The sequence below is a fragment of the Ranitomeya imitator genome, chromosome 3, assembly GCF_032444005.1.
Source record: "Ranitomeya imitator isolate aRanImi1 chromosome 3, aRanImi1.pri, whole genome shotgun sequence".
Taxonomy (NCBI): Eukaryota; Metazoa; Chordata; class Amphibia; order Anura; family Dendrobatidae; genus Ranitomeya; species Ranitomeya imitator.
The window spans coordinates 786,979,921-787,005,063 of NC_091284.1; the positions used below are offsets into that span (position 1 = coordinate 786,979,921).

At 45.4% G+C, this 25,143-nt stretch overlaps 1 protein-coding gene across 1 annotated transcript in view; it reads left to right on the plus strand.

The window, feature by feature from the left end:
- Window positions 1–24,149, plus strand: part of C3H11orf97 (chromosome 3 C11orf97 homolog) — a 149,658-nt gene extending 125,509 nt beyond the window's left edge. Inside the window, exon 5 of the mRNA XM_069760299.1 lies at window positions 23,919–24,149. Within this exon, the coding sequence (XP_069616400.1) occupies window positions 23,919–24,013 (95 nt within the window). The 3' untranslated portion in view covers window positions 24,014–24,149. The remainder of the gene's footprint in view (window positions 1–23,918) is intronic.
- Window positions 24,150–25,143: the final 994 nt, after the last annotated feature.

A 25,143-nucleotide genomic window follows, 5' to 3' on the forward strand; every position in this document is an offset into this window, starting at 1 on the left:
AAATACACAGACCTGCAGAGGAACACACAGGTCACAGGAACATCTTTTTCTATTTTTCAAATGGAATAGACTTGCAATGTCATTTTCTGACTTTGATGAATTTCCAATAAAGAAGAAATGTTTTCTAGGCTAATGGGAATATGTCACCAGGTTTTTCCTATGTAATCTGATAGCAGCATGATGTAGGGGCTGTGTACCTGAGTCCGGTGATGTGTACTGTTGTGAATTCTGTGGCTGAGTTCACTTCTGTGGTCACAAGTGGTATTGCAGTCTCTGGGCTTCCTCCCTCAGGTGTTTTGGTGAGCTCGTTGGCTGCCTTGCTATTTAGCTCCACCTGAGTCTGTCTTCCTTGCTCCTTGTCAATGTTCCAGTGTTGGATCTGAGCTACTGCATCTTTCCTTGGGCCTGCTGCTCTGCTAGATAAGTGCTTCTAGTTTGTTTTCTGTTTTTTCTGTCCAGCTTGTTATTATCTTTTGCTGGAAGCTCTGAGAAGCAAAGGGGTGCACCGCCGTGCTGTTAGTTCGGCACGGTGGGTCTTTTTGCCCCTTTGCGTGGTTTTCGTTTTAGGGTTTTTTGTAGACTGCATAGTTCTCTTTGCTATCCTCGCTCTGTCTAGAATATCGGGCCTCACTTTGCTGAATCTATTTCATTCCTACGTTTGTCTTTTCATCTTGCTAACAGTCATTATATGTGGGGGGCTGCCTATTCCTTTGGGGTATTTCTCTGAGGTAAGTCAGGCTTGTATTTCTATCTTCAGGCTAGTCAGCTCCTCAGGCAGTGCCGAGTTGCATAGGTAGTTGATAGGCGCAATCCACTGCTGCTTCCAGTTGTGTGAGGATAGATCAGGTACTGCAGTCTACAGAGATTCCACGTCTCAGAGCTCGTCCTATTGTTTTTGGTTATTGCCAGATCTCTGTATGTGCGCTGATTACTGCACGCTGTGTTGCCTGATTGCCAGCCATAACAGTACAAGGAGCCATTCAATGATTTCCAATAGAGGGAAAAAAGAAATCCTGACATCATTTTTTTTTTTTAGCTCTGTCTTCAGTCTTTTTTTTCCCCTAGACATTAGAGTGCTTCAGGACACAGCTGTGGACATGGATATTCAGGCTCTGTGCTCCTCAATGGATAATCTCGTTGTAAATGTACAAAAGATTCAAGATACTATTGATCAGAAATCGATGCTAGAACCAAGAATTCCGATTCCTGATTTGTTTTTTGGTGACAGAACTAAGTTCCTGAGCTTCAGAAATAATTGTAAGCTATTTTTGGCCTTGAAACCTCATTCTTCTGGTAATCCTATGCAACAGGTTTTGATTATTATTTCTTTTTTGCGCGGCGACCCACAGGACTGGGCGTTTTCTCTTGCACCAGGAGATTCTGCATTGAGTAATGTTGATGCATTTTTCCAGGCGCTGGGATTGCTTTACGATGAGCCTAATTCAGTGGATCAAGCTGAGAAAAATCTGCTGGCTTTATGCCAGGGTCAGGATGATGTAGAAGTATATTGTCAGAAATTTAGAAAATGGTCAGTACTCACTCTGTGGAATGAATCTGCACTAGCGGCTTTGTTCAGAAAGGGTCTCTCTGAAGCTCTTAAGGATGTAATGGTGGGATTTCCTATGCCTGCTGGTTTGAATGAGTCTATGTCCTTGGCCATTCAGATCGGTCGTCGCTTGCGCGAGCGTAAATCTGTGCACCATCTGGCGGTATTGTCTGAGAGTAAGCCTGAGCCTATGCAGTGCGACAGGACTATGACTAAAGTAGAACGGCACGAACACAGACGTCTGAACAGACTGTGTTTCTATTGTGGTGATTCTACTCATGCTATTTCTAATTGTCCTAAACGCACTAGGCGGTTCGATAGCTCTGCCGTTATTGGTACTGTACAGTCCAAATTCCTTTTGTCCATTACCTTAATGTGCTCTTTGTCATCATATTCTGTCATGATGTTTGTGGATTCAGGCGCTGCCCTGAATCTGATGGATTTGGATTATGCTAAACGTTGTGGATTTTTCTTGGAGCCTTTGCGGTGTCCTATTCCGTTGAGAGGAATTGATGCTACACCTCTGGCCAAGAATAAGCCTCAGTACTGGGCCCAGCTGACCATGTGCATGGCTCCTGCACATCAGGAAGTTATTCGCTTTTTGGTACTGCATAATTTGCATGATGTGGTCGTGTTGGGGTTGCCATGGCTACAAACCCATAATCCAGTATTGGATTGGAACTCTATGTCGGTAACCAGCTGGGGTTGTCAGGGAGTACATGGTGATGTTCCATTTTTGTCTATTTCGTCATCCATTCCTTCTGACATCCCAGAGTTCTTGTCGGACTTTCAGGATGTATTTGAAGAGTCCAAGTCTGATGCCCTTCCTCCGCATAGGAATTGTGATTGTGCTATCGATTTGATTCCTGGTAGTAAATTCCCTAAGGGTCGTTTATTTAATTTGTCCGTACCTGAACACACCGCTATGCGCAGTTATGTGAAGGAGTCCCTGGAGAAGGGACTTATTCGCCCATCGTCGTCACCATTGGGAGCAGGGTTCTTTTTTGTAGCCAAGAAGGATGGTTCGCTAAGACCGTGTATTGATTACCGCCTTCTTAATAAGATCACTGTTAAGTTTCAGTATCCCTTGCCATTGATTTCTGACTTGTTTGCTCGGATTAAGGGGGCTAGTTGGTTTACTAAGATTGATCTTCGTGGTGCGTATAATCTGGTGAGAATCAGGCAGGGAGATGAATGGAAAACGGCATTTAATACGCCCGAGGGTCATTTTGAGTATCTGGTGATGCCGTTCGGACTTGCCAATGCTCCATCTGTTTTTCAGTCTTTTATGCATGACATTTTCCGTGAGTATCTGGATAAATTCTTGATTGTTTACTTGGATGACATTTTGATCTTCTCAGATGATTGGGAGTCTCATGTGAAGCAAGTCAGAATGGTTTTCCAGGTACTGCGTGCTAATTCCTTGTTCGTGAAGGGATCAAAGTGTCTCTTCGGTGTGCAGAAAGTTTCATTTTTGGGGTTCATCTTTTCCCCTTCTACTATCGAGATGGATCCGGTTAAGGTTCAGGCCATCCAGGATTGGACTCAGCCGACATCTCTAAAAAGTTTGCAGAAATTCCTGGGCTTTGCTAATTTTTATCGTCGCTTCATCTGTAATTTTTCTAGCATTGCCAGACCATTGACCGATTTGACCAAGAAGGGTGCTGATTTGGTTAATTGGTCTTCTGCTGCCGTGGAAGCTTTTCAGGAGTTGAAGCGTCGTTTTTGCTGTGCCCCTGTGTTGTGTCAACCTGATGTTTCTCTTCCGTTCCAGGTCGAGGTTGATGCTTCTGAGATTGGTGCAGGGGCGGTTTTGTCACAGAGAGGTTCTGGTTGCTCAGTGTTCAAACCATGTGCTTTCTTTTCCAGGAAATTTTCTGCTGCTGAGCGTAATTATGATGTGGGCAACCGAGAGTTGCTGGCCATGAAGTGGGCATTCGAGGAGTGGCGTCATTGGCTTGAGGGTGCTAAGCATCGCGTGGTGGTTTTGACTGATCATAAGAACCTTACTTATCTTGAGTCTGCCAAGCGCTTGAATCCTAGACAGGCCCGTTGGTCGTTATTTTTTGCTCGTTTTGATTTTGTGATTTCATACCTTCCGGGCTCTAAAAATGTGAAGGCGGATGCTCTGTCTAGGAGTTTTGTGCCCGACTCTCCGGGGTTATCTGAGCCGGCGAGTATCCTCAAGGAAGGAGTCATTGTGTCTGCCATCTCCCCTGATTTGCGGAGAGTGTTGCAGAAATTTCAGGCTAATAAACCTGATCGTTGTCCGGCCGAGAAACTGTTCGTCCCTGATAGGTGGACTAGTAAAGTTATCTCTGAACTTCATTGTTCGGTGCTGGCCGGTCATCCAGGAATCTTTGGTACCAGGGAGTTGGTTGCTAGATCCTTCTGGTGGCCATCTCTGTCACGGGATGTGCGTGCTTTTGTGCAGTCCTGTGGAATTTGTGCTAGGGCTAAGCCCTGCTGTTCACGTGCCAGTGGGTTGCTTTTGCCCTTGCCGGTCCCGAAGAGGCCTTGGACACATATTTCGATGGATTTCATTTCTGACCTTCCCGTTTCTCAAAAGATGTCTGTCATTTGGGTGGTCTGTGATCGCTTTTCTAAAATGGTCCATCTGGTGCCCTTGGTTAAATTGCCTTCCTCCTCTGATTTGGTGCCTTTGTTCTTCCAGCATGTGGTTCGTTTACATGGCATTCCTGAGAATATTGTTTCTGACAGAGGTTCCCAGTTTGTCTCGAGGTTCTGGCGAGCCTTTTGTGGTAGGATGGGCATTGACCTATCTTTTTCCTCGGCCTTCCATCCTCAGACTAATGGCCAGACCGAACGAACCAATCAGACCTTGGAAACATATCTGAGATGTTTTGTTTCCGCTGACCAGGATGATTGGGTGTCATTTTTGCCGTTGGCTGAGTTCGCCCTTAATAATCGGGCCAGCTCGGCTACCTTGGTCTCTCCATTTTTCTGCAATTCTGGGTTCCATCCTCGTTTCTCTTCAGGACAGGTTGAGTCTTCGGACTGTCCTGGTGTGGATTATGTGGTGGACAGGTTGCAGCAGATCTGGACTCAGGTAGTGGACAATTTGACCTTGTCCCAGGAGAAGGCTCAGCTTTTCGCTAATCGCAGACGCCGTGTGGGACCCCGACTTCGTGTTGGGGATCTGGTTTGGTTATCTTCTCGTCATATACCTATGAAGGTTTCCTCTCCTAAATTTAAACCTCGTTTTATTGGTCCGTATAGGATTTCTGAGATTCTCAATCCGGTGTCTTTTCGTCTGACCCTCCCAGACTCCTTTTCCATACATAATGTATTCCATAGGTCGTTGTTGAGGAGATACGTGGCACCTATGGTTCCATCTGTGGAGCCTCCTGCCCCTGTTTTGGTGGAGGGGGAATTGGAGTATATTGTGGAGAAGATTTTGGATTCTCGTGTCTCTAGACGGAAACTCCAGTATCTGGTCAAATGGAAGGGTTATGCTCAGGAAGATAATTCCTGGGTTTTTGCCTCTGATGTCCATGCCCCAGATCTTGTTCGTGCCTTTCATGTGGCTCATCCTGGTCGGCCTGGGGGTTCTGGTGAGGGTTCGGTGACCCCTCCTCAAGGGGGGGGTACTGTTGTGAATTCTGTGGCTGAGTTCACTTCTGTGGTCACAAGTGGTATTGCAGTCTCTGGGCTTCCTCCCTCAGGTGTTTTGGTGAGCTCGTTGGCTGCCTTGCTATTTAGCTCCACCTGAGTCTGTCTTCCTTGCTCCTTGTCAATGTTCCAGTGTTGGATCTGAGCTTCTGCATCTTTCCTTGGGCCTGCTGCTCTGCTAGATAAGTGCTTCTAGTTTGTTTTCTGTTTTTTCTGTCCAGCTTGTTATTATCTTTTGCTGGAAGCTCTGAGAAGCAAAGGGGTGCACCGCCGTGCTGTTAGTTCGGCACGGTGGGTCTTTTTGCCCCTTTGCGTGGTTTTCGTTTTAGGGTTTTTTGTAGACTGCATAGTTCTCTTTGCTATCCTCGCTCTGTCTAGAATATCGGGCCTCACTTTGCTGAATCTATTTCATTCCTACGTTTGTCTTTTCATCTTGCTAACAGTCATTATATGTGGGGGGCTGCCTATTCCTTTGGGGTATTTCTCTGAGGTAAGTCAGGCTTGTATTTCTATCTTCAGGCTAGTCAGCTCCTCAGGCAGTGCCGAGTTGCATAGGTAGTTGATAGGCGCAATCCACTGCTGCTTCCAGTTGTGTGAGGATAGATCAGGTACTGCAGTCTACAGAGATTCCACGTCTCAGAGCTCGTCCTATTGTTTTTGGTTATTGCCAGATCTCTGTATGTGCGCTGATTACTGCACGCTGTGTTGCCTGATTGCCAGCCATAACAGTGTACTTACTAGTCTGTGTTTTTGTTTCTATAAAATCAGATCTGTCGCAGAAGAAAATGTGATTTTATCAGAACTGCAGCACCCAGTAAACTAAGTGATACATAGCTGGAATCAGGCTCTCTGTCCCTACATGATAGTAAAAACCTGCCAACGGATTCCCTTTAAGAAACTTGTGCTGGATTGAAGTACCTCTGTCCTTTTGCATTTCCCTGATAACCCTCCCCTCGAGAAACTAACATTTTATCCCAACACTTTTAAAGGGAACCTGTCACTAGATTCATGGTGCCTGAACCACGAGCAGCATGATTCAGGGACTGCTTGCAGAATTGGAGTCAGTTATGTTTTACTTTGAAACACTTCCGGCATTTCAGAGCAAGCATAGATGGAATAGCTGGGGATCATAGCCCGATGCCAGATTAGTCTGCACCACCGCCGTGCACTATGCTCTCTGTTCCCTATACAGTGGCCATGGGTATGCCAAATCAGCCAAAATCTACCATCATTTTTTGTCCAAAAACTGAAAATCCCCCAAATACCTGACAAATAAAAAATAATATCTGTCCCCGTTACTACCTCGTGGTTTATCTTAGACCCTCTGTCCCTAGACCACCCTGAAATAGAATAGTATATTCATTGACCATAGAACCTAGTAAAGAGCGGTAACCATTAGAGATGAGCGAATCTTTTGTAATTGAAATTCACCAGCTTTGCCAAATTTTCCCAGGCATCGATTATCCTCTAATTAAAAGTACTTTAGTACCTTCAATTGTCCCTAAATGAGTATGACACTATTTTATTTTCCTCATACACTAATCATCTTCCCTGATGTGCTGTCGCACACTATCTGTACAGTTGCTTCAGTATTTTATGCTTTTCTCTCCCTACGTCTATAACTGACGTGGGTGCTGTAATGTCCTCTCAATAGATCCACTACAAATTGACTGCTGCATTCCCTGCCTTGGCTTTTACACAGGCTATGATGGTTCTCCCCCTGTTTAGCTGTGATGTAATAGCTGCCTGGCATTATGGGGAAACCTGCCTGAGGTCATGTGATTTTTCTCTGGCCAATGCTGTTTTCTACAATGTGTAGAATTCATGGTGCCCATTTTCATACTGCAAATTGTTCAAATTTGCTTGGTTCGGTAAATTCTTAAAACTTTATTACAAATTCGATTGTCATCAAATTGATTTTCTTACCTCTAATGACCATATGGCCAGCATCCAACTCAATAAGGGCCATCCACGACCTTCACATCACCAGCTCCTATGACTGATGATCAGCACCAAAGTCCTTGCATCTCAGCCAAAATTCTAATTTCACGGAGGGCCTGAAGGGCTACTCTCAGTCAAGGCTACTACTATTATTTTCTCTCTTGTTTAATAGGATTTTTCTTCCCCTCCTCATCCTTTTTGCTCTTTTCCTTTCTTAACCATAGTTAACCCTTTGTTGATGACTGTGGCCTTCAAATCCAATCATGTCTAGGCCTACTCTATGCTGCTCCTTGAAGAGCTGATTATTTTGGTTCTTTGCCCCACCACAGTATCTGCATATTCTAACTGTACATCTGAGGACTTCAACAAGGACCATGTCAATAATGTCAATCTGCACCATCCATCCGCATCCCTGAATCGAGGTCGGGTCTGGGGCTTACACCTTGCATGAGATCCTTCTAAACACAGCTTTCCGAGTCACGTTCTGCTGATCTGGCTGGTGGAGGGCTGATCCGGAGAATTATCGATGCGGGGAGAGATAGGCCGGGTCTCAGTCTGGTAATTTCATCAGGTAGAGAGCACATCTGTGCCTTGTGCTGGCTGCAATTAAGTTATTAACTTGTATCGCTTTCTTTATGCATACTAATAAGACAGCCACATTTTCACCGGCCCTTGAATATTCTTATATATGAATTTTGTTTAGAATTTTAGGTGATTTTTTTTTCCTTCTGATGCTTATAAATGGAAAAATATCAGGGATTAAATATGTGCCATAGAATGTATAACTGACCGACGGCCCACCCTAGAGGAGCATAATAAAGAGAACATTTATACGCTTTTTTATGGCTGGAGATCCCTGTGAAGGACACATCTAGTGACCCAAGCAGACATCATCATCATCATCGATTCCTTCAATAATGCCGCTTCAAAGAGGCTTTCCTAAGATTGCAAGCTGCTGTATCGATAAGGGATGACATACTTATAAGAGATGGGCCGAACTTGCAAGGTAAACTGTAAAATCAGGATCAGGTTCTGTCTGCTGTATTTACTTTCATCTCTGGGAACATAAAGGCATGAGCAAAAACAGTGGAAACTTTAAAATGTAAGGAAGTACCTCATCTGAGTAGAGGAAGGACATGTTTACAGCCTCTTCGCTTCTCCCAAACAAACTTGTGGCAAACCCACCACAAAAGGACTCACACTCACAAGTAAGATTGTCCAATTCTAAAGACATTTCATTCTGGGGTGGTACCTATGTTGGCAGCGAGCTTTTGTCTCACTCTCTCTTTCTTCAATGATCTTTGCCCACTCAAATGCCCCTCAGGCCCTCATTCCTCTGGTGGATTACGCTTCTCGCCTTCAGTTTCGCTCATCCGCTCTTTCAGGTTGAGAACACTTGCCACTCAATCTTAGCATTTTCATCTTCCAGCTCCTTAGGGATCAAATTCTCCTGACCCCTCGTGGCTCCATCTCTCTGGTACTGAGACAACATTTCAGGCCTTTATTCATCTCCAGCTATGGATTGGGAAAGCTGGAGATAAGGGCAGTCTTCTGATCCTCTACTTCCTGAGGAGCACACGTTCCTCCACCCGAAACACTCACAATCTACCCTCTGTAACCTGGGATGATAACCCTCTTGGCATGTGCTTTCTGTCTATTCACAAATCACAGACTGTAAAAGACATTGTAACTACTAACTGCTTCATATACTCAAAGCAACTGACCCAGAGTGGAGGAGAGCCTGCCCTTAAATAACCTAGGTCCCTTCCCATTTGAATGAGACCTAAGATGATATATACTAGATTTGTTTTTGTGCAGACCTGTGTTGCATTACCGTACATAGCAGTTATCCAGTCGGGCACTATTATTTTAATTAGAATAGTCTAAAATAATGTAACCAAAGTTACCTTACCGATCTCCTGCCATTTTGGTTCTGATGCTGATGATGGTCTCCATCTTCTGCTCCAGCTATGGCATACCCAACACTGGCACAGTTTTGCAGCAGTCAATGACTAACTGTAGCGGGTCTCTGCTGCGGCCGGTGGTTGGCAGCAATCACATTGATTTTTAAACCATTGTCCTGGGTGCCGAAAAAGACAACGTATGTATGAAAGTTGCAAACATTCCATTACCATTATACAATGATTAGCCTCCATTTACAGAAACAACACGTAAAAGCTGCAAAATTACAACATCTTGTTTAAGATAAATGGGACTCATTGTGCATCTTAATACAAGCAATCGCCTCTGTGGGGACATTCTGTAATGGAAGAGTTATTTCAGCTCTGAGGCTGCCAGCCTGACCCTGACCAGCCACGCACTGACCCTCACATGAGGTCCTTATGGGACGTTGGACTTTTCTGAAGTCTTATTGACAGTGTGCCAGTGGTATATTTCCATATTCAATGAAGACGGATGTGATTCAATGAAAACTCATGCCTACCGCTTCCCAACATTTAACGTACTGGTATGTCTAATTTCCTATCACCGTCTTTAACTTCACCCCAAAGCCTGTTTTCACCTTCCTGACCAGGCCAATTTTTTTTCAATTCTGAACACTATAACTTTAAAGGGAACCTGTCACCCCGGTTTTTCAGTACGAGATAAAAATACTGTTAAATAGGGCCTGAGCTGTGCGTTACTATAGTGTATTTTGTGTACCCTGATTCCACCCCTAAGCTGCCGAAATACCTTACCAAAGTCGCCGTTTTCGCCTGTCAATCAGGCTGGTCAGGTCATATGGGCGTGGCGACATCGCTGGTTCTTCCCCCAGATCTTCCATATATTTACGTTGGTGGAGTAGTGGTTTGCGCATGCCCATCTTCTGAATCCACTGGGCAGGAGAAGAAAAAACGCGCGATCGGCGCTATTTCCCTGGTGATCTGTGGGGGCGGCCATCTTCCTGAGGCTGCGCGTGCGCATATGGAGTCTTCTGCTGCCCGGGGCTTCAGGAAAATGGCCGCGGGATGCCGCGCGTGCGCAGATGGAGATCGCGGCGGCCATTTTCCTGAAGTTGAGATGCGAACGCGGCTTCAGGAAAATGGCCACCGCGATCTCCATCTGCGCACGCGCGGCATCCCGCGGCCATTTTCCTGAAGCCCCAGGCAGCAGAGGACTCCATATGCGCACGCGCAGCCTCAGGAAGATGGCCGCCCCGCACAGATCACCAGGGAAATAGCGCCGATAGCACGTTTTTTCTTCTTCTGCCCAGTGGATTCAGAAGATGGGCATGCGCAAACCACTACGCCACCAACGGAAATATATGCAAGATCTGGGGGAAGAACCAGCGATGTCGCCACGCCCATATGACCTGACCAGTCTGATTGACAGGCAAAAGCGGCGACTTTGGTAAGTTATTTCGGCAGCTTAGGGGTGGAATCAGGGTCCACAAAATACACTATAGTAACGCACAGCTCAGGCCCTATTTAACAGTATTTTTATCTCGTACTGAAAAACCGGGGTGACAGGTTCCCTTTAAATAACTCTGGAACGCTTCAATGGATCCCACTGATTCTGAGACTTTTTTCTTGTGACCTATCGTACTTCATGATAGTGGAAACATTTGTTTGATATGAATTGCAGTTTTAATTGTGAAAATATCGGAAATTTGGCAAAATTTTTTTAAAATTTTACAATTTTTAAGCTTTTCATTTTTATGCCCTTAAACCAGAAAGTTATGTCACACAAAATAGTTAATAAATAACATTTGCCACATGTCTACTTTGCATCAGAACAATTTTTAAAACATAATTTTCTTTGTTAGGAAGTTATAAGAGTTAAAATTTGACCAGCGATTTCTCATTTTTAGTAGAAAATTTACAAAACCATTTTTTAACGACCACATCACATTTGAAGTGACTTTGAGGAGTCTTTATAACAGAAAATACCAAAAGTCAAAAGATCCTAAAAACTGCACCCCTCAAGGTGCTCCAAACCACATTCAAGAAGTTTATTAACCCTTCAAGTGCTTCACAGGAACTAATTGAATGTGGAAGGAAAAAATGAACATTTAACTTTTTTTTTTACAAACATTATACTTTAGACCCATTTTTTTTAATTTTCACAAGGGTAACTGGAGGAAATGGACCGCAAAAATTGATGTACAATTTCTCCTGAGTACACCGATACCCCATATGTGGGGGGAAAACCACTGTTTGGGTGCACAGCAGAGGTTGGAAGGAAAGGAGCACCATTTGACTTTTAGAACGCATAATTGTCTGGAATTGAGAGCGGACTTTGTCATGTTTGGCGAGCCCCTGATGTGCCTAAGCAGTGCAAACCCCCCACAAGTGACCTCATTTTGGAAACTAGACCCCCAAGGAATTGTTCTAGATGTGTGGCGATCACCTTGAACCCCTAGGTGCTTCACAGAAATTCATAGCTTTGAGCCGTGAAAATAAAAAAAAATCATTTTTTCCATAAAAATGTATTTTAGCCCCTATTTTATTATTTTCACAAGGGGAACAGAAAAAAATGGACCGTAAACATTGCTGTGCTATTGTGAAACCCCAGGAGTCCTGGTGTCACAGTGGTATTGCCTTCCTCACGGGGAGGGTGATGCCATGCTTGGAAGCAACGAGGATCCCTTTAACAGGTAACAAGTACATACAACGCTGTTCTGACTCCAGGCCAGAAGGGGGAGCTGTAGACCAGGATTCTGGGGAACCTCCCTACATATATTCTGGCTGTCGGAGGAGTTAGTTATTCGGTCAGAGGAGAGTGAGGAATGAGGAGTGGAAAGCTGGGGCCATGCAGACAAGTGGTTCTGCAGCTCCTGGAAAGAGAAGAGAGAGACAGAGCAGTCTGTAGGAGACTGATAGGGGAGAAGAAGCAAAGGAGAAGTAAAGAGCTGGAGGGGAGCTGCGACTGAGCTCCCTCCATGCTGAAGCGCAAGAATACCAGAGGCCGGAATTCTGGGGTTGTGGGGGTAACTGTATGCCCCACAGCAGAAACCGGCGGATGGAAGATTTCAAGTTGCCTGTCCACCATTAACACCTGAAGGCACAGCAGCACATAGAGCCCGGAGTCGTAACCAGAGACACCTCTAAAAAGGCTCAAGTTGCCTGCCATGTGGGTAGCGTCCTACCTAAAAGGACAGAGAGAAAGTGAGGACCTTGTGTGAAGCCTTAGGCGGCAAGGGACTACAACACAGCGCAGTAAGGAAGGCTTCCAATCTCACTTTTCTAGAGGTTTTTTGAATCTTTCCAGGCTGGCCAGAGCTCCCCATCACATGTGATCCATACCCTGCACTGTGGCTGCATTATACCAGTAATATTACACCCGGAACCCTGGGGATCAGGCTTCACCTGTGGGAAGCCATATCATCCTTGCTGCCATAACATCATTCCCAGTGGACCCCTTTAAGCAGTATCGGTCATCCCTGACCGAATACCACAGATGGCGTCACAAACACTCTCTATTCTAAATAACCCCTTTACCCCAAAGGGTGGTTTGCACGTTATGGACCGGGCCAATTTTTACAATTCTGACCACTGTCCCTTTATGAGGTTATAACTCTGGAAAGCTTCAACGGATCCTGGAGATTCTGACATTGTTTTCTTGTGACATATTGTACTTCATGATAGTGGTAAAAATTTCTTTGATATTACCTACGTTTATTTGTAAAAAAACGGAAATTTGGCGAAAATTTTGAAAATTTTGCAATTTTCCAACTTTGAATTTTTATGCAATTAAATCACAGAGATGTGTCACACAAAATACTTAATAGGTAACATTTCCCACATGTCTACTTTACACCAGCACAATTTTGGAACCCAAATGTTTTTTTGTTAGGGAGTTATAAGGGTTAAAAGTTGACCAGCAATTTCTCATTTTTACAACACCATTTTTTTTTAGGGACCACATCTCATTTGAAGTCATTTTGAGGGCTCTATATGATAGAAAATATCCAAGTGTGACACCATTCTAAAAACTGCACCCCTCAAGGTGCTCAAAACCACATTCAAGAAGTTTATTAACCCTTCAGGTGTTTCACAGGAATTTTTGGAATGTTTAAATAAAAATAAACATTTAACTTTTTTTCACAAAAAATTTACTTCAGCTCCAATTTGTTTTATTTTACCAAGGGTAACAGGAGAAAATAGACCCCAAACGTTGTTGTACAATTTGTCCTGAGTACGCCTATACCCCACATGTGGGGGTAAACCACTGTTTGGGCGCATGACAGAGCTCGGAAGCGAAGGAGCGCCATTTGACTTTTCAATGCAAAATTGACTGGAATTGAGATGGGACGCCATGTTGTGTTTGGAGAGCCACTGATGTGCCTAAACATTGAAACCCCCCACAAGTGACACCATTTTGGAAAGTAGACCCCCTAAGGAACTTATCTAGAGGTGTGGTGAGCACTTTGACCCACCAAGTGCTTCACAGAAGTTTATAATGCAGAACCGTAAAAATAAAACAAACATTTTTTCCCACAAAAATTATTTTTTAGCCCCCAGTTTTGTATTTTCCCGAGGGTAACAGGAGAAATTGGACCCCAAAAGTTGTTGTCCAATTTGTTCTGAGTGCGCTGATACCACATATGTGGGGGGGAACCACCGTTTGGGCACATGGGAGGGCTCGGAAGGGAAGAAGCGCCATTTGGAATGCAGACTTGGATGGAATGGTCTGCAGGCGTCACTGTTGTGAATTCTGTGGCAGAGCTCCCTCCTGTGGTCACAAGTGGTACTTCGGCTGATTCTCTCTGTGAGCTTCTGTTGGTGGAGGGAAGTGGTACTGCGGCTTCTGAGTTTCCTCCCTCAGGTGATCTGGTGAGGTCGTTAGGTGCTTCTCTACTTAACTCCACCTAATGCTTTGATCCTGGCTTCCTGTCAATGTTCCAGTGTTGGACTTGCTTTTCCCTGGATCATTCCTGTGGCCTGCTGCTCTGCATAGCTAAGTTCTTCTTTGCTATTTGTTTGCTATTTTTTCTGTCCAGCTTGTCTAATTTTTTGCTGGAAGCTCTGGGACGCAAAGGGTGTACCTCCGTGCCGTTAGTTCGGTACGGAGGGTCTTTTTGCCCCCTTTGCGTGGTTTTCTTTAGGGTTTTGTGTAGACCGCAAAGTTACCTTTTCTATCCTCGATCTGTTAAGAAAGTCGGGCCTCACTTTGCTGAATCTATTTCATCTCTACGTTTGTCTTTTCATCTTAACTCACAGTCATTATATGTGGGGGGCTGCCTTTTCCTTTGGGGTATTTCTCTGAGGCAAGGTAGGCTTATTTTCTATCTTCAGGCTAGTTAGTTTCTCAGGCTGTGCCGAGTTGCATAGGCAGAGTTAGGCGCAATCCACGGCTGCCTCTAGTGTTGTTTGGATAGGATTAGGGATTGCGGTCTGCAGAGTTCCCACGTCTCAGAGCTCGTTCTATGATTTTGGGTTATTGTCAGATCACTGTATGTGCTCTGACCGCTATGTCCAGTGTAGTACTGAATTGCCTTTCATAACACGTCACATTGCGTTTGCAGAGCCCCATATGTACCTAAACAGTAGAAACCCCCCATATTGGAAACTAGACCCCCCAAGGAACTTATCTAGATGTGTTGTGAGAACTTTGAACCCCCAAGTGTTTCACTACAGTTTATAACGCAGAGCCGTGAAAATAAAAAATCCTTTTTTCCCACAAAAATTATTTTTTAGCCCCCAGTTTTGTATTTTCCCAAGGGTAACAGGAGAAATTGGACCCCAAAAGTTGTTGTCCAATTTGTCCTGAGTACGCTGATACCCCATATGTTGGGGTAAACCCCTGCTTGGGCACACGGGAGAGCTCGGAAGGGAAGGAGCACTGTTTTACTTTTTCAACGCAGAATTGGCTGGAATTGAGATCAGAAGCCATGTCGCGTTTGGAGAGCCCCTGATGTGCCTAAACAGTGGAAAACCCCCAATTATAACTGAAACCCTAATCCAAACACACCCCTAACCCTAATCCCAATGGTAACCCTAACCACACCTCTAACCCAGACACACCCCTAACCCTAATCCCAACCCTATTCCCAACCGTAAATGTAATCTAAACCCTAACCGTAACTTTAGCCCTAACCCTAACTTTTAGCCCCAACCCTAACTGTAGCCTTAACCCTAGCCCCAACCCTAACCCTAACCCTAGCCCTAACCCTAGCCCTAACCCTAGCCCAACCCTAACCCTAGCCCCAACCCTAACTGTAGCCCTAACCCTAGCCCCAACCCTAACCCTAGCCCTAACCCTAGCCCTAACCCTAGCCTTAACCCTAGCCCCAACCCTAACTCTAGCCCTAGCCCTAACCCTAGCCCTAACCCTAACCCTAGCCCTAACCCTAATGGGAAAATGGAAATAAATACATTTTTTTATTTTTCCCTAACTAAGGGGGTGATGAAGGGGGGTTTGATTTACTTTTATAGCGGGGTTTTTAGCGGATTTTTAAGATTGGCGCAGCCGTCACACATTAAAAGACGCTTTTTATTGCAAAAAATATTTTTTGCGTTACCACATTTTGAGAGCTATAATTTTTCTATATTTTGGTCCACAGAGTCATGTGAGGTCTTGTTTTTTGCGGGACGAGTTGACGTTTTTATTGGTAACATTTTTTGGCATGTGACATTTTTTGATCGCTTTTTATTCCGATTTTTGTGAGGCAGAATGACCAAAAACCAGCTATTCATGAATTTCTTTTGGGGGAGGTGTTTATACCGTTCTGCGTTTGGTAAAATGGATAAAGCAGTTTTATTCTTCGGGTCAGTACGATTACATCATTATATGTCATTATATCATTTTTTATGTTTTGGCGCTTTTATACAATAAAAACTATTTTATAGAAAAAATAATTATTTTTGCATCGCTTTATTCTGAGGACTATAACTTTTTTATTTTTTTTGCTGATTATGCTGTATGGTGGCTCTTTTTTTGCGGGAGAAGATGTCGCTTTCAGCAGTACCATGGATATTTATATCTGTCTTTTTGATCGCGTGTTATTCCACTTTTTATTCGGCGGTATGATAATAAAGCGTTGTTTTTTGCTTCATTTTTTTTTTCTTACGGTGTTTACTGAAGGGGTTAACTAGTGGGACAGTTTTATAGGTTGGGTCATTACAGACAGGGCGATACTAAATATGTGTACTTTTATTGTTTGTTTTTTTTATTTAGATAAAGAAATGATTTTATGGGAATAATATATATTTTTTTTTCATTATTTAGGAATATTTTTTTTAATTTTTTTTACACGTGTGGACATTTTTTTTAAAACTTTTTTACTTTGTCCCAGGGGGGGGACGTCACAGATCGGTGATCTGACAGTTTGCACAGCACTCTGTCAGATCACCGATCTGACTTAGAGCACTGCAGGCTTCACAGTGCCTCCTCTAAGCAGGCTCTGTGAAGCCACCTCCCTCCCTGCGGGACCCGGATGCTGCGGCCATCTTGGATCCGGGCCTGGAGCAGGGAGGGAGGTAGGGAGACCCTCGCAGCAACGCGATCACATCGCGTTGCTGCGGGGGGCTCAGGGAAGCCCGCAGGGAGCCCCCTCCCTGCGCGATGCTTCCCTGCACCGCCGGCACACCGCGATCATGTTTGATCGCGGTGTGCCGGGGGTTAATGTGCCGGGAGCGGTCCGTGACCGCTCCTGGCACATAGTGCCGGATGTCAGCTGCGATAGGCAGCTGACACCCGGCCGCGATCCCCCCGTGAGCGCGGCCCATAGCGCTGGACATACTATTCCGTCCTTGGGAAGTAGGGCTCACCCCACATGGACGGAATAGTACGTCCATTGGCAGAAAGGGGTTAAAGACCTTCCCTTTAACTTGGATGCCCAGGGCCCCGGACCGGGTCACCGCCACCATGACTACCCATTTAATGACCACCGGCCTGGTACCGAGTGTTCCCTAGGCCCTGGCGGGCGCTCCAACCATTTCCTCTGAGTACACCGATATCCCATATGTGGTGGGAAACTGCTGCTTGGGCGCACGGCAGGGCTCATAAGGGAAGAAGTGACAGTTTGGAGCCCATACTTTGATGGAATAGTCCCCACAATTGACTCCATTTTGGAAACTGAACCGCTCAAGGAATATACACAGTTATAGTAATGATAATGCTTTTGGTATTATTAGGTTATAAATATATAATGTGGTGGTGTTAGGAATCATTAAGGTATGAGTCTGCTGGAAATTAAATGTTTTTTTCCTTTGGTCCAGCAAGTGCTAATGTCAGTCTCTTGCTGGCAGCTTCTTTTAGGCTGGTCAGCTGATGTTAGTTGGTAACCACTCCCACCTCCCTTTAAATAGTCACATGACTCATCAGCTGATCATTGGTTATAGAGTTTTCTTCTATACAGACCAGCTAGGTGTGTGCTCGCCTGTGACTGTGGTATTGTCGCTGTTGGAGTCCTATTTACCTGATGCCGTTTACTCTGGTGCTGTGGAGCTTCGCAGAAGATTCTGAGCTGAGTTGTATCTTTTCTGTCAGTCCTTTGTTTGACTCTTTCCCTGTGTTATATCATCTGCAGTGGTGAGGCTAGCATCCTTACTGCCCAGATCACTAGCCAATATTAGTAGAGATGACAGACAAGGACTTGGCACGTGATGGCAGTGGGGGGAGGGACTTGAATAGGGCGTTAGGGGGAGCTTAGGGACAGACACAAGTTGGTGTCCGGAGGAGTCCCATCCCTCTCTCCCTGCCGTTAGGGCCTTCCTCCCCTTTATCATCACGTTCTACCTATATATTGTGACGACCACCAGATGTACCTGTGTGCGGATGTGGCAGGTGGTATGTGTAAATTGTGCTGAGTATAGCAGTTTAAAAAAGTGTGTTGTGTCAACAGGGTAAAAACAGATTTTATGAATTTGTGGACATGTGGTACACTTTGAAGCAATCCTTAATGCAAAGGGCAGGTTTCACAATGGTAAATCGTGTCCTTTCGGATTCTCCTCTTGAAGCATGTTCTGTACCTTTTTTGTGATCTTCCAATTCTTTGCTGTTTGGGGAGCCTCTCCTGGAAAATATGGACCTGGGACAATACGGGCGCTTTCAGTTTCAGAAGTACTGGGACCCTCACCTTCTTGAGTGTCAAACATTAGGGCCTTGATGACTACCTCCTGAAACTGAAAGAAGGTCCCCGTATTGCCTGCAGATCGAAACAGCACAAAAGCATTGTACAGTGCCATCTGTACAATGGGCACGGCCAATTTTCTGTACCATACTTTACCTTTTAGCATGACACTGTATGGTTTGAAGACCTGATCTGAGAGATCTACACCCCCCATGTACTTATTATAATCCAGGATACGATCTGGCTGTGGGACTTGTGTTGTGGCACCTCGTACAGAGACAGGGGAGCTGTTGTCACTGTGTATGGTGATCAAGATAAGGAAATCCCTCTTGTCCTTATACTTAACCACCAGCATGTTGTCGCCGCATTGGGCTCTGCTGTCGCCCCTTTCTCACCAGTTAACCAATTAGTGGCTTAGGGAGGCCTCACTGATTTTTTCACACGGTGCCGCAGACAACTGTATTTTTGACAGAGAGGGTCTTGAGGAGTGGGACACTGGTGTAAAAATTATCAATGTAGAGGTGTTAACCCTTATACAGCAGTGTGTGTGGAGCGCCCCCAAAGGCAGTGGGGTACTTGGTACCGGGTACTTCGGTTCACAGGGGATTGTCACGGTGGCTGACCCGGTCCATGGCCCTGGGAGGTCCATGTAAAAGGGAAAGGTCTTTAAAGGGATATGTTCATGACGCCACCTGTGGTATTCGGTCAGGGTGACCGACGCTGCTTTAAGTGGTCCACTGGGGTGATGTTATGGCAGCTAGATGGCATACCTACCCACAGGTGAAGTATGTCCCCAGGGCTTTCCAGTGTGTAGATGGTGGATGGTGAATGGCGCAGTGAAGAACGAGGACACAAGGTTGCAGTCTCTTTACCTTTACCGAAGTCTTCAGCATCCACAGTCCAGAGCACCAAATCACAGGGCAGACAGAGTCCGGCCGGTTTGGAGGCAAGTCCAGAGTCCCCTTGTCGAGGTAGAAATCAGTAGGCTTCCTCTAGCATCGTGGTATTGTAGTCCCTTACTGCTAAGCTTCTCATAAGGTCCTCACAGATGTTGTAGATGTTATGTCTCTCTTTCTGTCCCCCAGATGGATAGGACAAACCCGTATGACCAGTGGCTTGAGGCATTTTACAGGGACTCTATCATGCCCCAGCCTCTAAGGGGTGCCACCTTGCCTCCTGGGTGTAGGGCGGACAGGTAACGTGAAATTTGCTGTCCTGCCGGTCTCTGGAGCAAGGCATAAAGGATCATTGCTCCCTCTGTGTTCCGGCTACCGGGATCCTGTGCCTCAGAAGGAGGCAGCCTGTGTAGGGCTGTTCCCCTCCTGGTATCCACTCCTTTGCTTCGACTTCTTTCACCCTCTCTGCAATACAGTTCTCCTTCAGTGTCTCTTTCTAGAAGCTGCAGCTCTCAGGGCATGAACAGCTCCGTGTCCTTCTGTCTCGATCTCTGACAGGCTCCCACCCCTGTCAGGGACCAATTCCCTGAGCGAAGCTCAGCCAGCAACTAACTAACTTTCGCTCCAGGTCAAAAGTTTTACCTAAGTGTGGGAGGTGCCCTAATAAATAGGAGCAGAGCTCCCCCTGGTGGCCTGGAGTGTGAAATGTGTTGCATGTTTGTGATACCTGGATGCAGTTGTCCTTCTTTGCCTCCAAACGTAATATCACTCCCCCCTAGAGGAGAATGGTATTACTGCAACGACCAGAACCCTGGGGCACTTCATGTGTAGCAATTCCCACACAATTTTCCCACTCATCCCCAGGACAGGGGGCATTCAGTGGAGTCTGGATGTCTTTCACTTCATAGACCCTAAATCTGTGGGTGTACACTGAGGTACTCTCGCACAGCTTGTACAGTTTAATTACATACCTGGCTTTCTTACTGGGCAGGTATTGTCGGAATTTTAGCCTCTCTTTGAAATGAACCAGAGATTCATCTATACAAATGTCCCTTTGGGGGTTGTACGCCTCAGCAAATTTTCTGCAGAAGATCACAACTGCCGGTGTACTGTAGAGAATATCAGTACTCCAGTATTGCCGAAGCTCTGGTTTTCTGACTATGTCCATATGTAACACCCCATATAACCGGTTGTTACAGTGATGTTGCCTTCCTTTTAGGGAGGGTAATATCATGCTTGGAGGCCAGGGGGATTCTCTTTACCAGGTAAGGCACCCACACATAGCGCATTCCGAACCCAGGCAAGAAGGGGGAGCTCTGAACCCAGATTCAGGGGAGCTTCCCTCAGATAGATATATCCTGGTCTGGAGGAGGAGTTAGTCAGTTAGCCAAAGACACTGAAGAGTGAGGAGCAGATAGCGGATCTGTGCAGCCAGAGTTGAGCTGCAGCTCCAGGAAGGAGCGAGAACCTGAGGGGTTGAAAGTTGTGGAGCTACAGAGGGAAGTAGCACAGAGGAGAGAAAGGGGCTCAGAGGGGAACTGCGATCGGGCACCCTCAGAGCTGAAGCGCAGGAATCGGTCACCGGGAGCCCGAGGTCGTGTCACACTCCAGGACGCACGACAGAACTGGAGGGCTCAGATCTGTATGTGATTTGCCCACACCACACCTGAAGGCGAAGCAGCACCAGAAGGGCCCGGGTCGTGATAGAGACCCTGTAAAATGGCTCAAGCTGCCCTCCATACAAGTACCTGTCCCAGAACAGGAGAAAGAGGACTTTGCCAGTAAGCTTCAGGCAGCAGGGACCTCATATAACAGCGCAAGTAGGAAGGCATGCAGACCTCAACTGGAAAAGGGATTCACCTATTGCCTCCGAGCCGGCCAGACCACAGGACACCTGTACCTGGTACCCTGTACTGAGATGGACTGCTACCATCAGTTAACCAGGTGAGAACTATCATACTTTGTCCTCCATTTATTTATTGGCAAACTACCATCCCTGCCATACACCTTGGGAGCCCTGGGGACCCCGCTTCACCTGTGGGAAATGTCACCAAACGTCCATCTGGCATATGATGATTTGGGATTTTGGGTGAAAAATTGATGGGCATACAAATTTGTCAGGGCTACCATAATATTTGTATTTTTCTCCATGAAAAAGAATTTCTACATAAGACAAATGAACAGAGAGTAATAGATTTGCAGAATCATTGGGAAATACCTGTGCATCTATTTAGGCATCCGTGGACCCTCCTCGACACTAGCGCTTCTCAGGAAGCCATTGTCTTGGGTCGGCACACATCTGATGGCCAGATGGCGCATTAGCACAATAGTTATATTGATGTAGCTTTAGTAGCTGACTTAATCACCCCAATCTGCATAGACTCCTCAGTAAGTGTAATATTCACATGAGTCTAAAGGTACCTTCACACTGAACAACTTAACAACGATAGCAATCAGCGACGTTGCAGCGTCCTGGATAGCGATATCATTGTGTTTGACACGCAGCAGCGATCAGGATCCTGCTGTGACATCGCTGGTCGGAGCTAGAAGGCCAGCACCTTATTTCGTCGCTGGATCACCCGCTGACATCACTGAATCGGCGTGTGTGACACCGATCCAGCGATGTCTTCACTTATAACCAGGGTAAACATCGGGTTACTAAGCGCAGGGCCGCGCTTAGTAACCCGATATTTACCCTGGTTACCATTGTAAATGTAAAAAAAAAAAACACTACATACTTACATTCCGGTGTCTGTCGCGTCCCCCGGCATTAGCTTCCCTGCACTGTGTCAGCGCCGGCCGGCCGTAAAGCAGAGCACAGCAGTGACGTCGCCGCTCTGCTTTACGGCCGGCGCTTACACAGTGCAGGGAAGCTGATGCCGGGGGACGCAACAGACACCGGAATGTAAGTATGTAGTGTTTTTTTTTTACATTTACAATGGTAACCAGGGTAAACATCGGGTTACTAAGCCCGGCCCTGTGCTTAGTAACCCGATGTTTACCCTGGTTACCTGGGGACTTCAGCATCGTTGGTCGCTGGAGAGCTGTCTGTGTGACAGCTCTCCAGCGACCACACAACGACTAAACAGCGACGCTGCAGCGATCGGCATCGTTGTCCATATCGCTGCAGCGTCGCTTAATGTGACGGTACCTTTAGGTGAAGGTGCAGATTCATTGGTGTGTTCCTGTCTGCATTCATGTCATGTCACAGATTGCAAAGGACGAGTCAAGAATCAAGAGGAAGAAACTGTACTAACATGTTCTTGATTTGTTCAGAAAGTGCAGTGTGAAAGTGATGCTGAAGGGCACAGTCATTCCATTGAGAGTCTATGGCCCAACGCCAAAGCTTACAGTACTTCTTAGTAGTATATTCCCTTTGGCATAGGGATGCTAAATTACTTTCAGATAATGCTAGATGTTTAGGGTCACCATACAGGAGGCCCAAAGCTTCAAAGAACAAGTTGACTGTGGACAGTTCAGGAGCTTCAGTAAGTGGGGAAAAGGTCCAAACCTGGGGGTCATTTTGTATGAAAAATATAATGGGTGACACATGCTGGCTCCAGGAACCAGAATATTTGAGCAGTTTCACTATGCTAAATCTGCACTGCAAGGTCCTAAACCAACTGGGTCAGGGCCAGCATTTGATCAACTAGCTGGAATTCGATCCATTTAGTTTTTGGTCCTGGTATAGTGTCAAAGGGGCTCAATGTGTTGGAGCTTGGTAGCTCTTAATAGGGCTTTCTCAGACAGGTCAGCAGATCTGGTGGTGCTTTACTCTTCACTCTATAACACCTTCAGAGGGATCTGGACTTATGTGGACCTATGACTTACACAGGTGCCCCTGGCTTGGGTTCCCAAAGTGACTGCTAGCCAATGGAGCAGGTTGGCAGGAGACGGTCAGATGGTCAGAAAGCAGTATCAATACAAGGAGGTCAGGAACATGAACAGAATCGTCAGACAGAAGAATATTCATAACAAGGACCAAGGACACAAACAGGAATCAACAAGCAGAGTAGTGGCATAAAAACACATGTAAACCAGAGTAATAGAGGATAAAATAGTGTGTTCCCTGCCCAATGACCACAGAAGGTAATTAATTACCCCCCCCAATCACCCTGCCCTAATGGCACAACAAGTTCTGGAATATCAATCTTACTGCTGCACTGACGCCCGTAAGAAAGGCGAGTGCCGTCTAGCAGCAGGACCAAAAACAGGGGGAAAGAGCACAGACGTGAACGCAACAGCATGAAGATTACACCTGAAATACATTGGGGGCATGTCACTGTGCTCAGAGTACATCAACACGCTTCAAGACTTTTTGTGGGTGGCTTCAAAGCTTGATTTACCATCGATAGCACATCTGATTACTACAAGACAGGTATCTTTTATAATCTTATACTAGGACCCAATAGTTTCAGTAGTCAAATAGTCAAAAAATGCCGTGACAATTCCCTTTAAGGGTATCTGTATTTCTAGCACTACTTGGTGCACCTCTGATGATGTTCCCTCTGGCACTGTTGCACGGTCTGGTGGCATCGCTGATATAGTATATGTATATACAGTATTGCATTCTCCAGTTCTGAGTTATTTTGAAAATTAGGCATTATGTCAAGCAATAAAAGTAAATATTCTGTATATATTGGCCAATCTGTTCATAGACACATACTTTTTTAACACTCACCCATTAACCAAAGCTGTCTGATGGATAAGAGGCAAACTGCTACATCTGCTGCAAAATTCTGTCTCCTGATCTCACTTGTCTGCAGTTTTGTACTGATCCCAAGCACTAACCTGGGAGACTGAGAAAGATGTAAGAAGTATAATTAGACGAAGAGTACAACAAATCCCAAGGTAGTAACCAGATATTGTGTTTTCACCCTTCGAACAGATGGTGCTTCCAGTAAGAAATGGCTTCCAAAATCGCTGACATCCAAGCCAAAGCCCTATCTCAGCAGGGACGCGGAAGACGTGCCTCCTTCGTAGTGTATTTTTGTTCATTTTATGATGCCTACCTTATGTTCTTTTGCTACCAGATGCTTTTTGTTAGATTGTTAACAGCTTTTATGATGCTACTTTTGAATATTTACAGTGCATTTGAATGTGATGCGAAAAATATCACTTAATAAAGGAATTGTGTATAGTTCCAAGACTTCTGGGTTGAAATCAACATTTTTCAGAGCGACCAGCTTTATATTACAAAAACAAACACACAAGGCGTACCTTACACATGGACTATGTGATTTATTGGAGCCGTAATGGCATATATGACAATTCTTCCAAAACGTTTAGAGGATTTCTTGTTTGGAGAGGTATTAGCTGTGTTGGGGAAAATAGGTGCGGGGTGTGGCTCCCACAGATTTGCAGAATGCCAGATATATTACGTAAGCAAATATGGATAATGGGATCATCACTGCACATTCCCTGACCCCCACCTACCATGATTAGTACCGGTGTTTTTTTGCCCAGAGCCCTTGATGAAGCTATTTCAGGTGAAACAAATCAGGAACAGGGAGCAATTGATCAGAGAGTTTTAATTGATATGCTGTTTTATAGAAATCGTTTTGCGAGTATGATATTACTGGAAGATGGCAATCTTCATATTGGATCCTTCATAGTTTTGTCCTTTTGCAATCTTGTAGTCCAGCCTTAACCTTTGAAGAACCATTGAGACAGGGCAAAGTGGCAAACCGGGACATTCTGGAGGAGAGCCTCATTTGGACTGAAGACAAGTGGACTACTATAAAAGACTGAGATTGATGAGATAAGGAGAGGGGAACATAGGTCAGGGATAAACACAGTACCAGCATCACAGTGTGTCCATCCCTCAGCACATGAGTGATGGAGGCATGGTTTAGACTTACGGTACTGCTGCGTCCCATATGCCACTGCACCGGCCATTTTGGATTGAAGAGGAACAAAATGTCGAGAGCAGAGAAGAAGTACACAGCGGGAGAAAAATGGAGGTCAGTAGGGAAAGTTACTATGACAAAATGTTTTCACTTTTTAGGGCTTGTGTGGAGGCTGCTTTAACACCTGGAATTATATAAAAAGCGTGCAGCCGTTCCTCATCGTCCTTTCTTCCAACACTAAGCTGAGCATTAATCTTCACATGT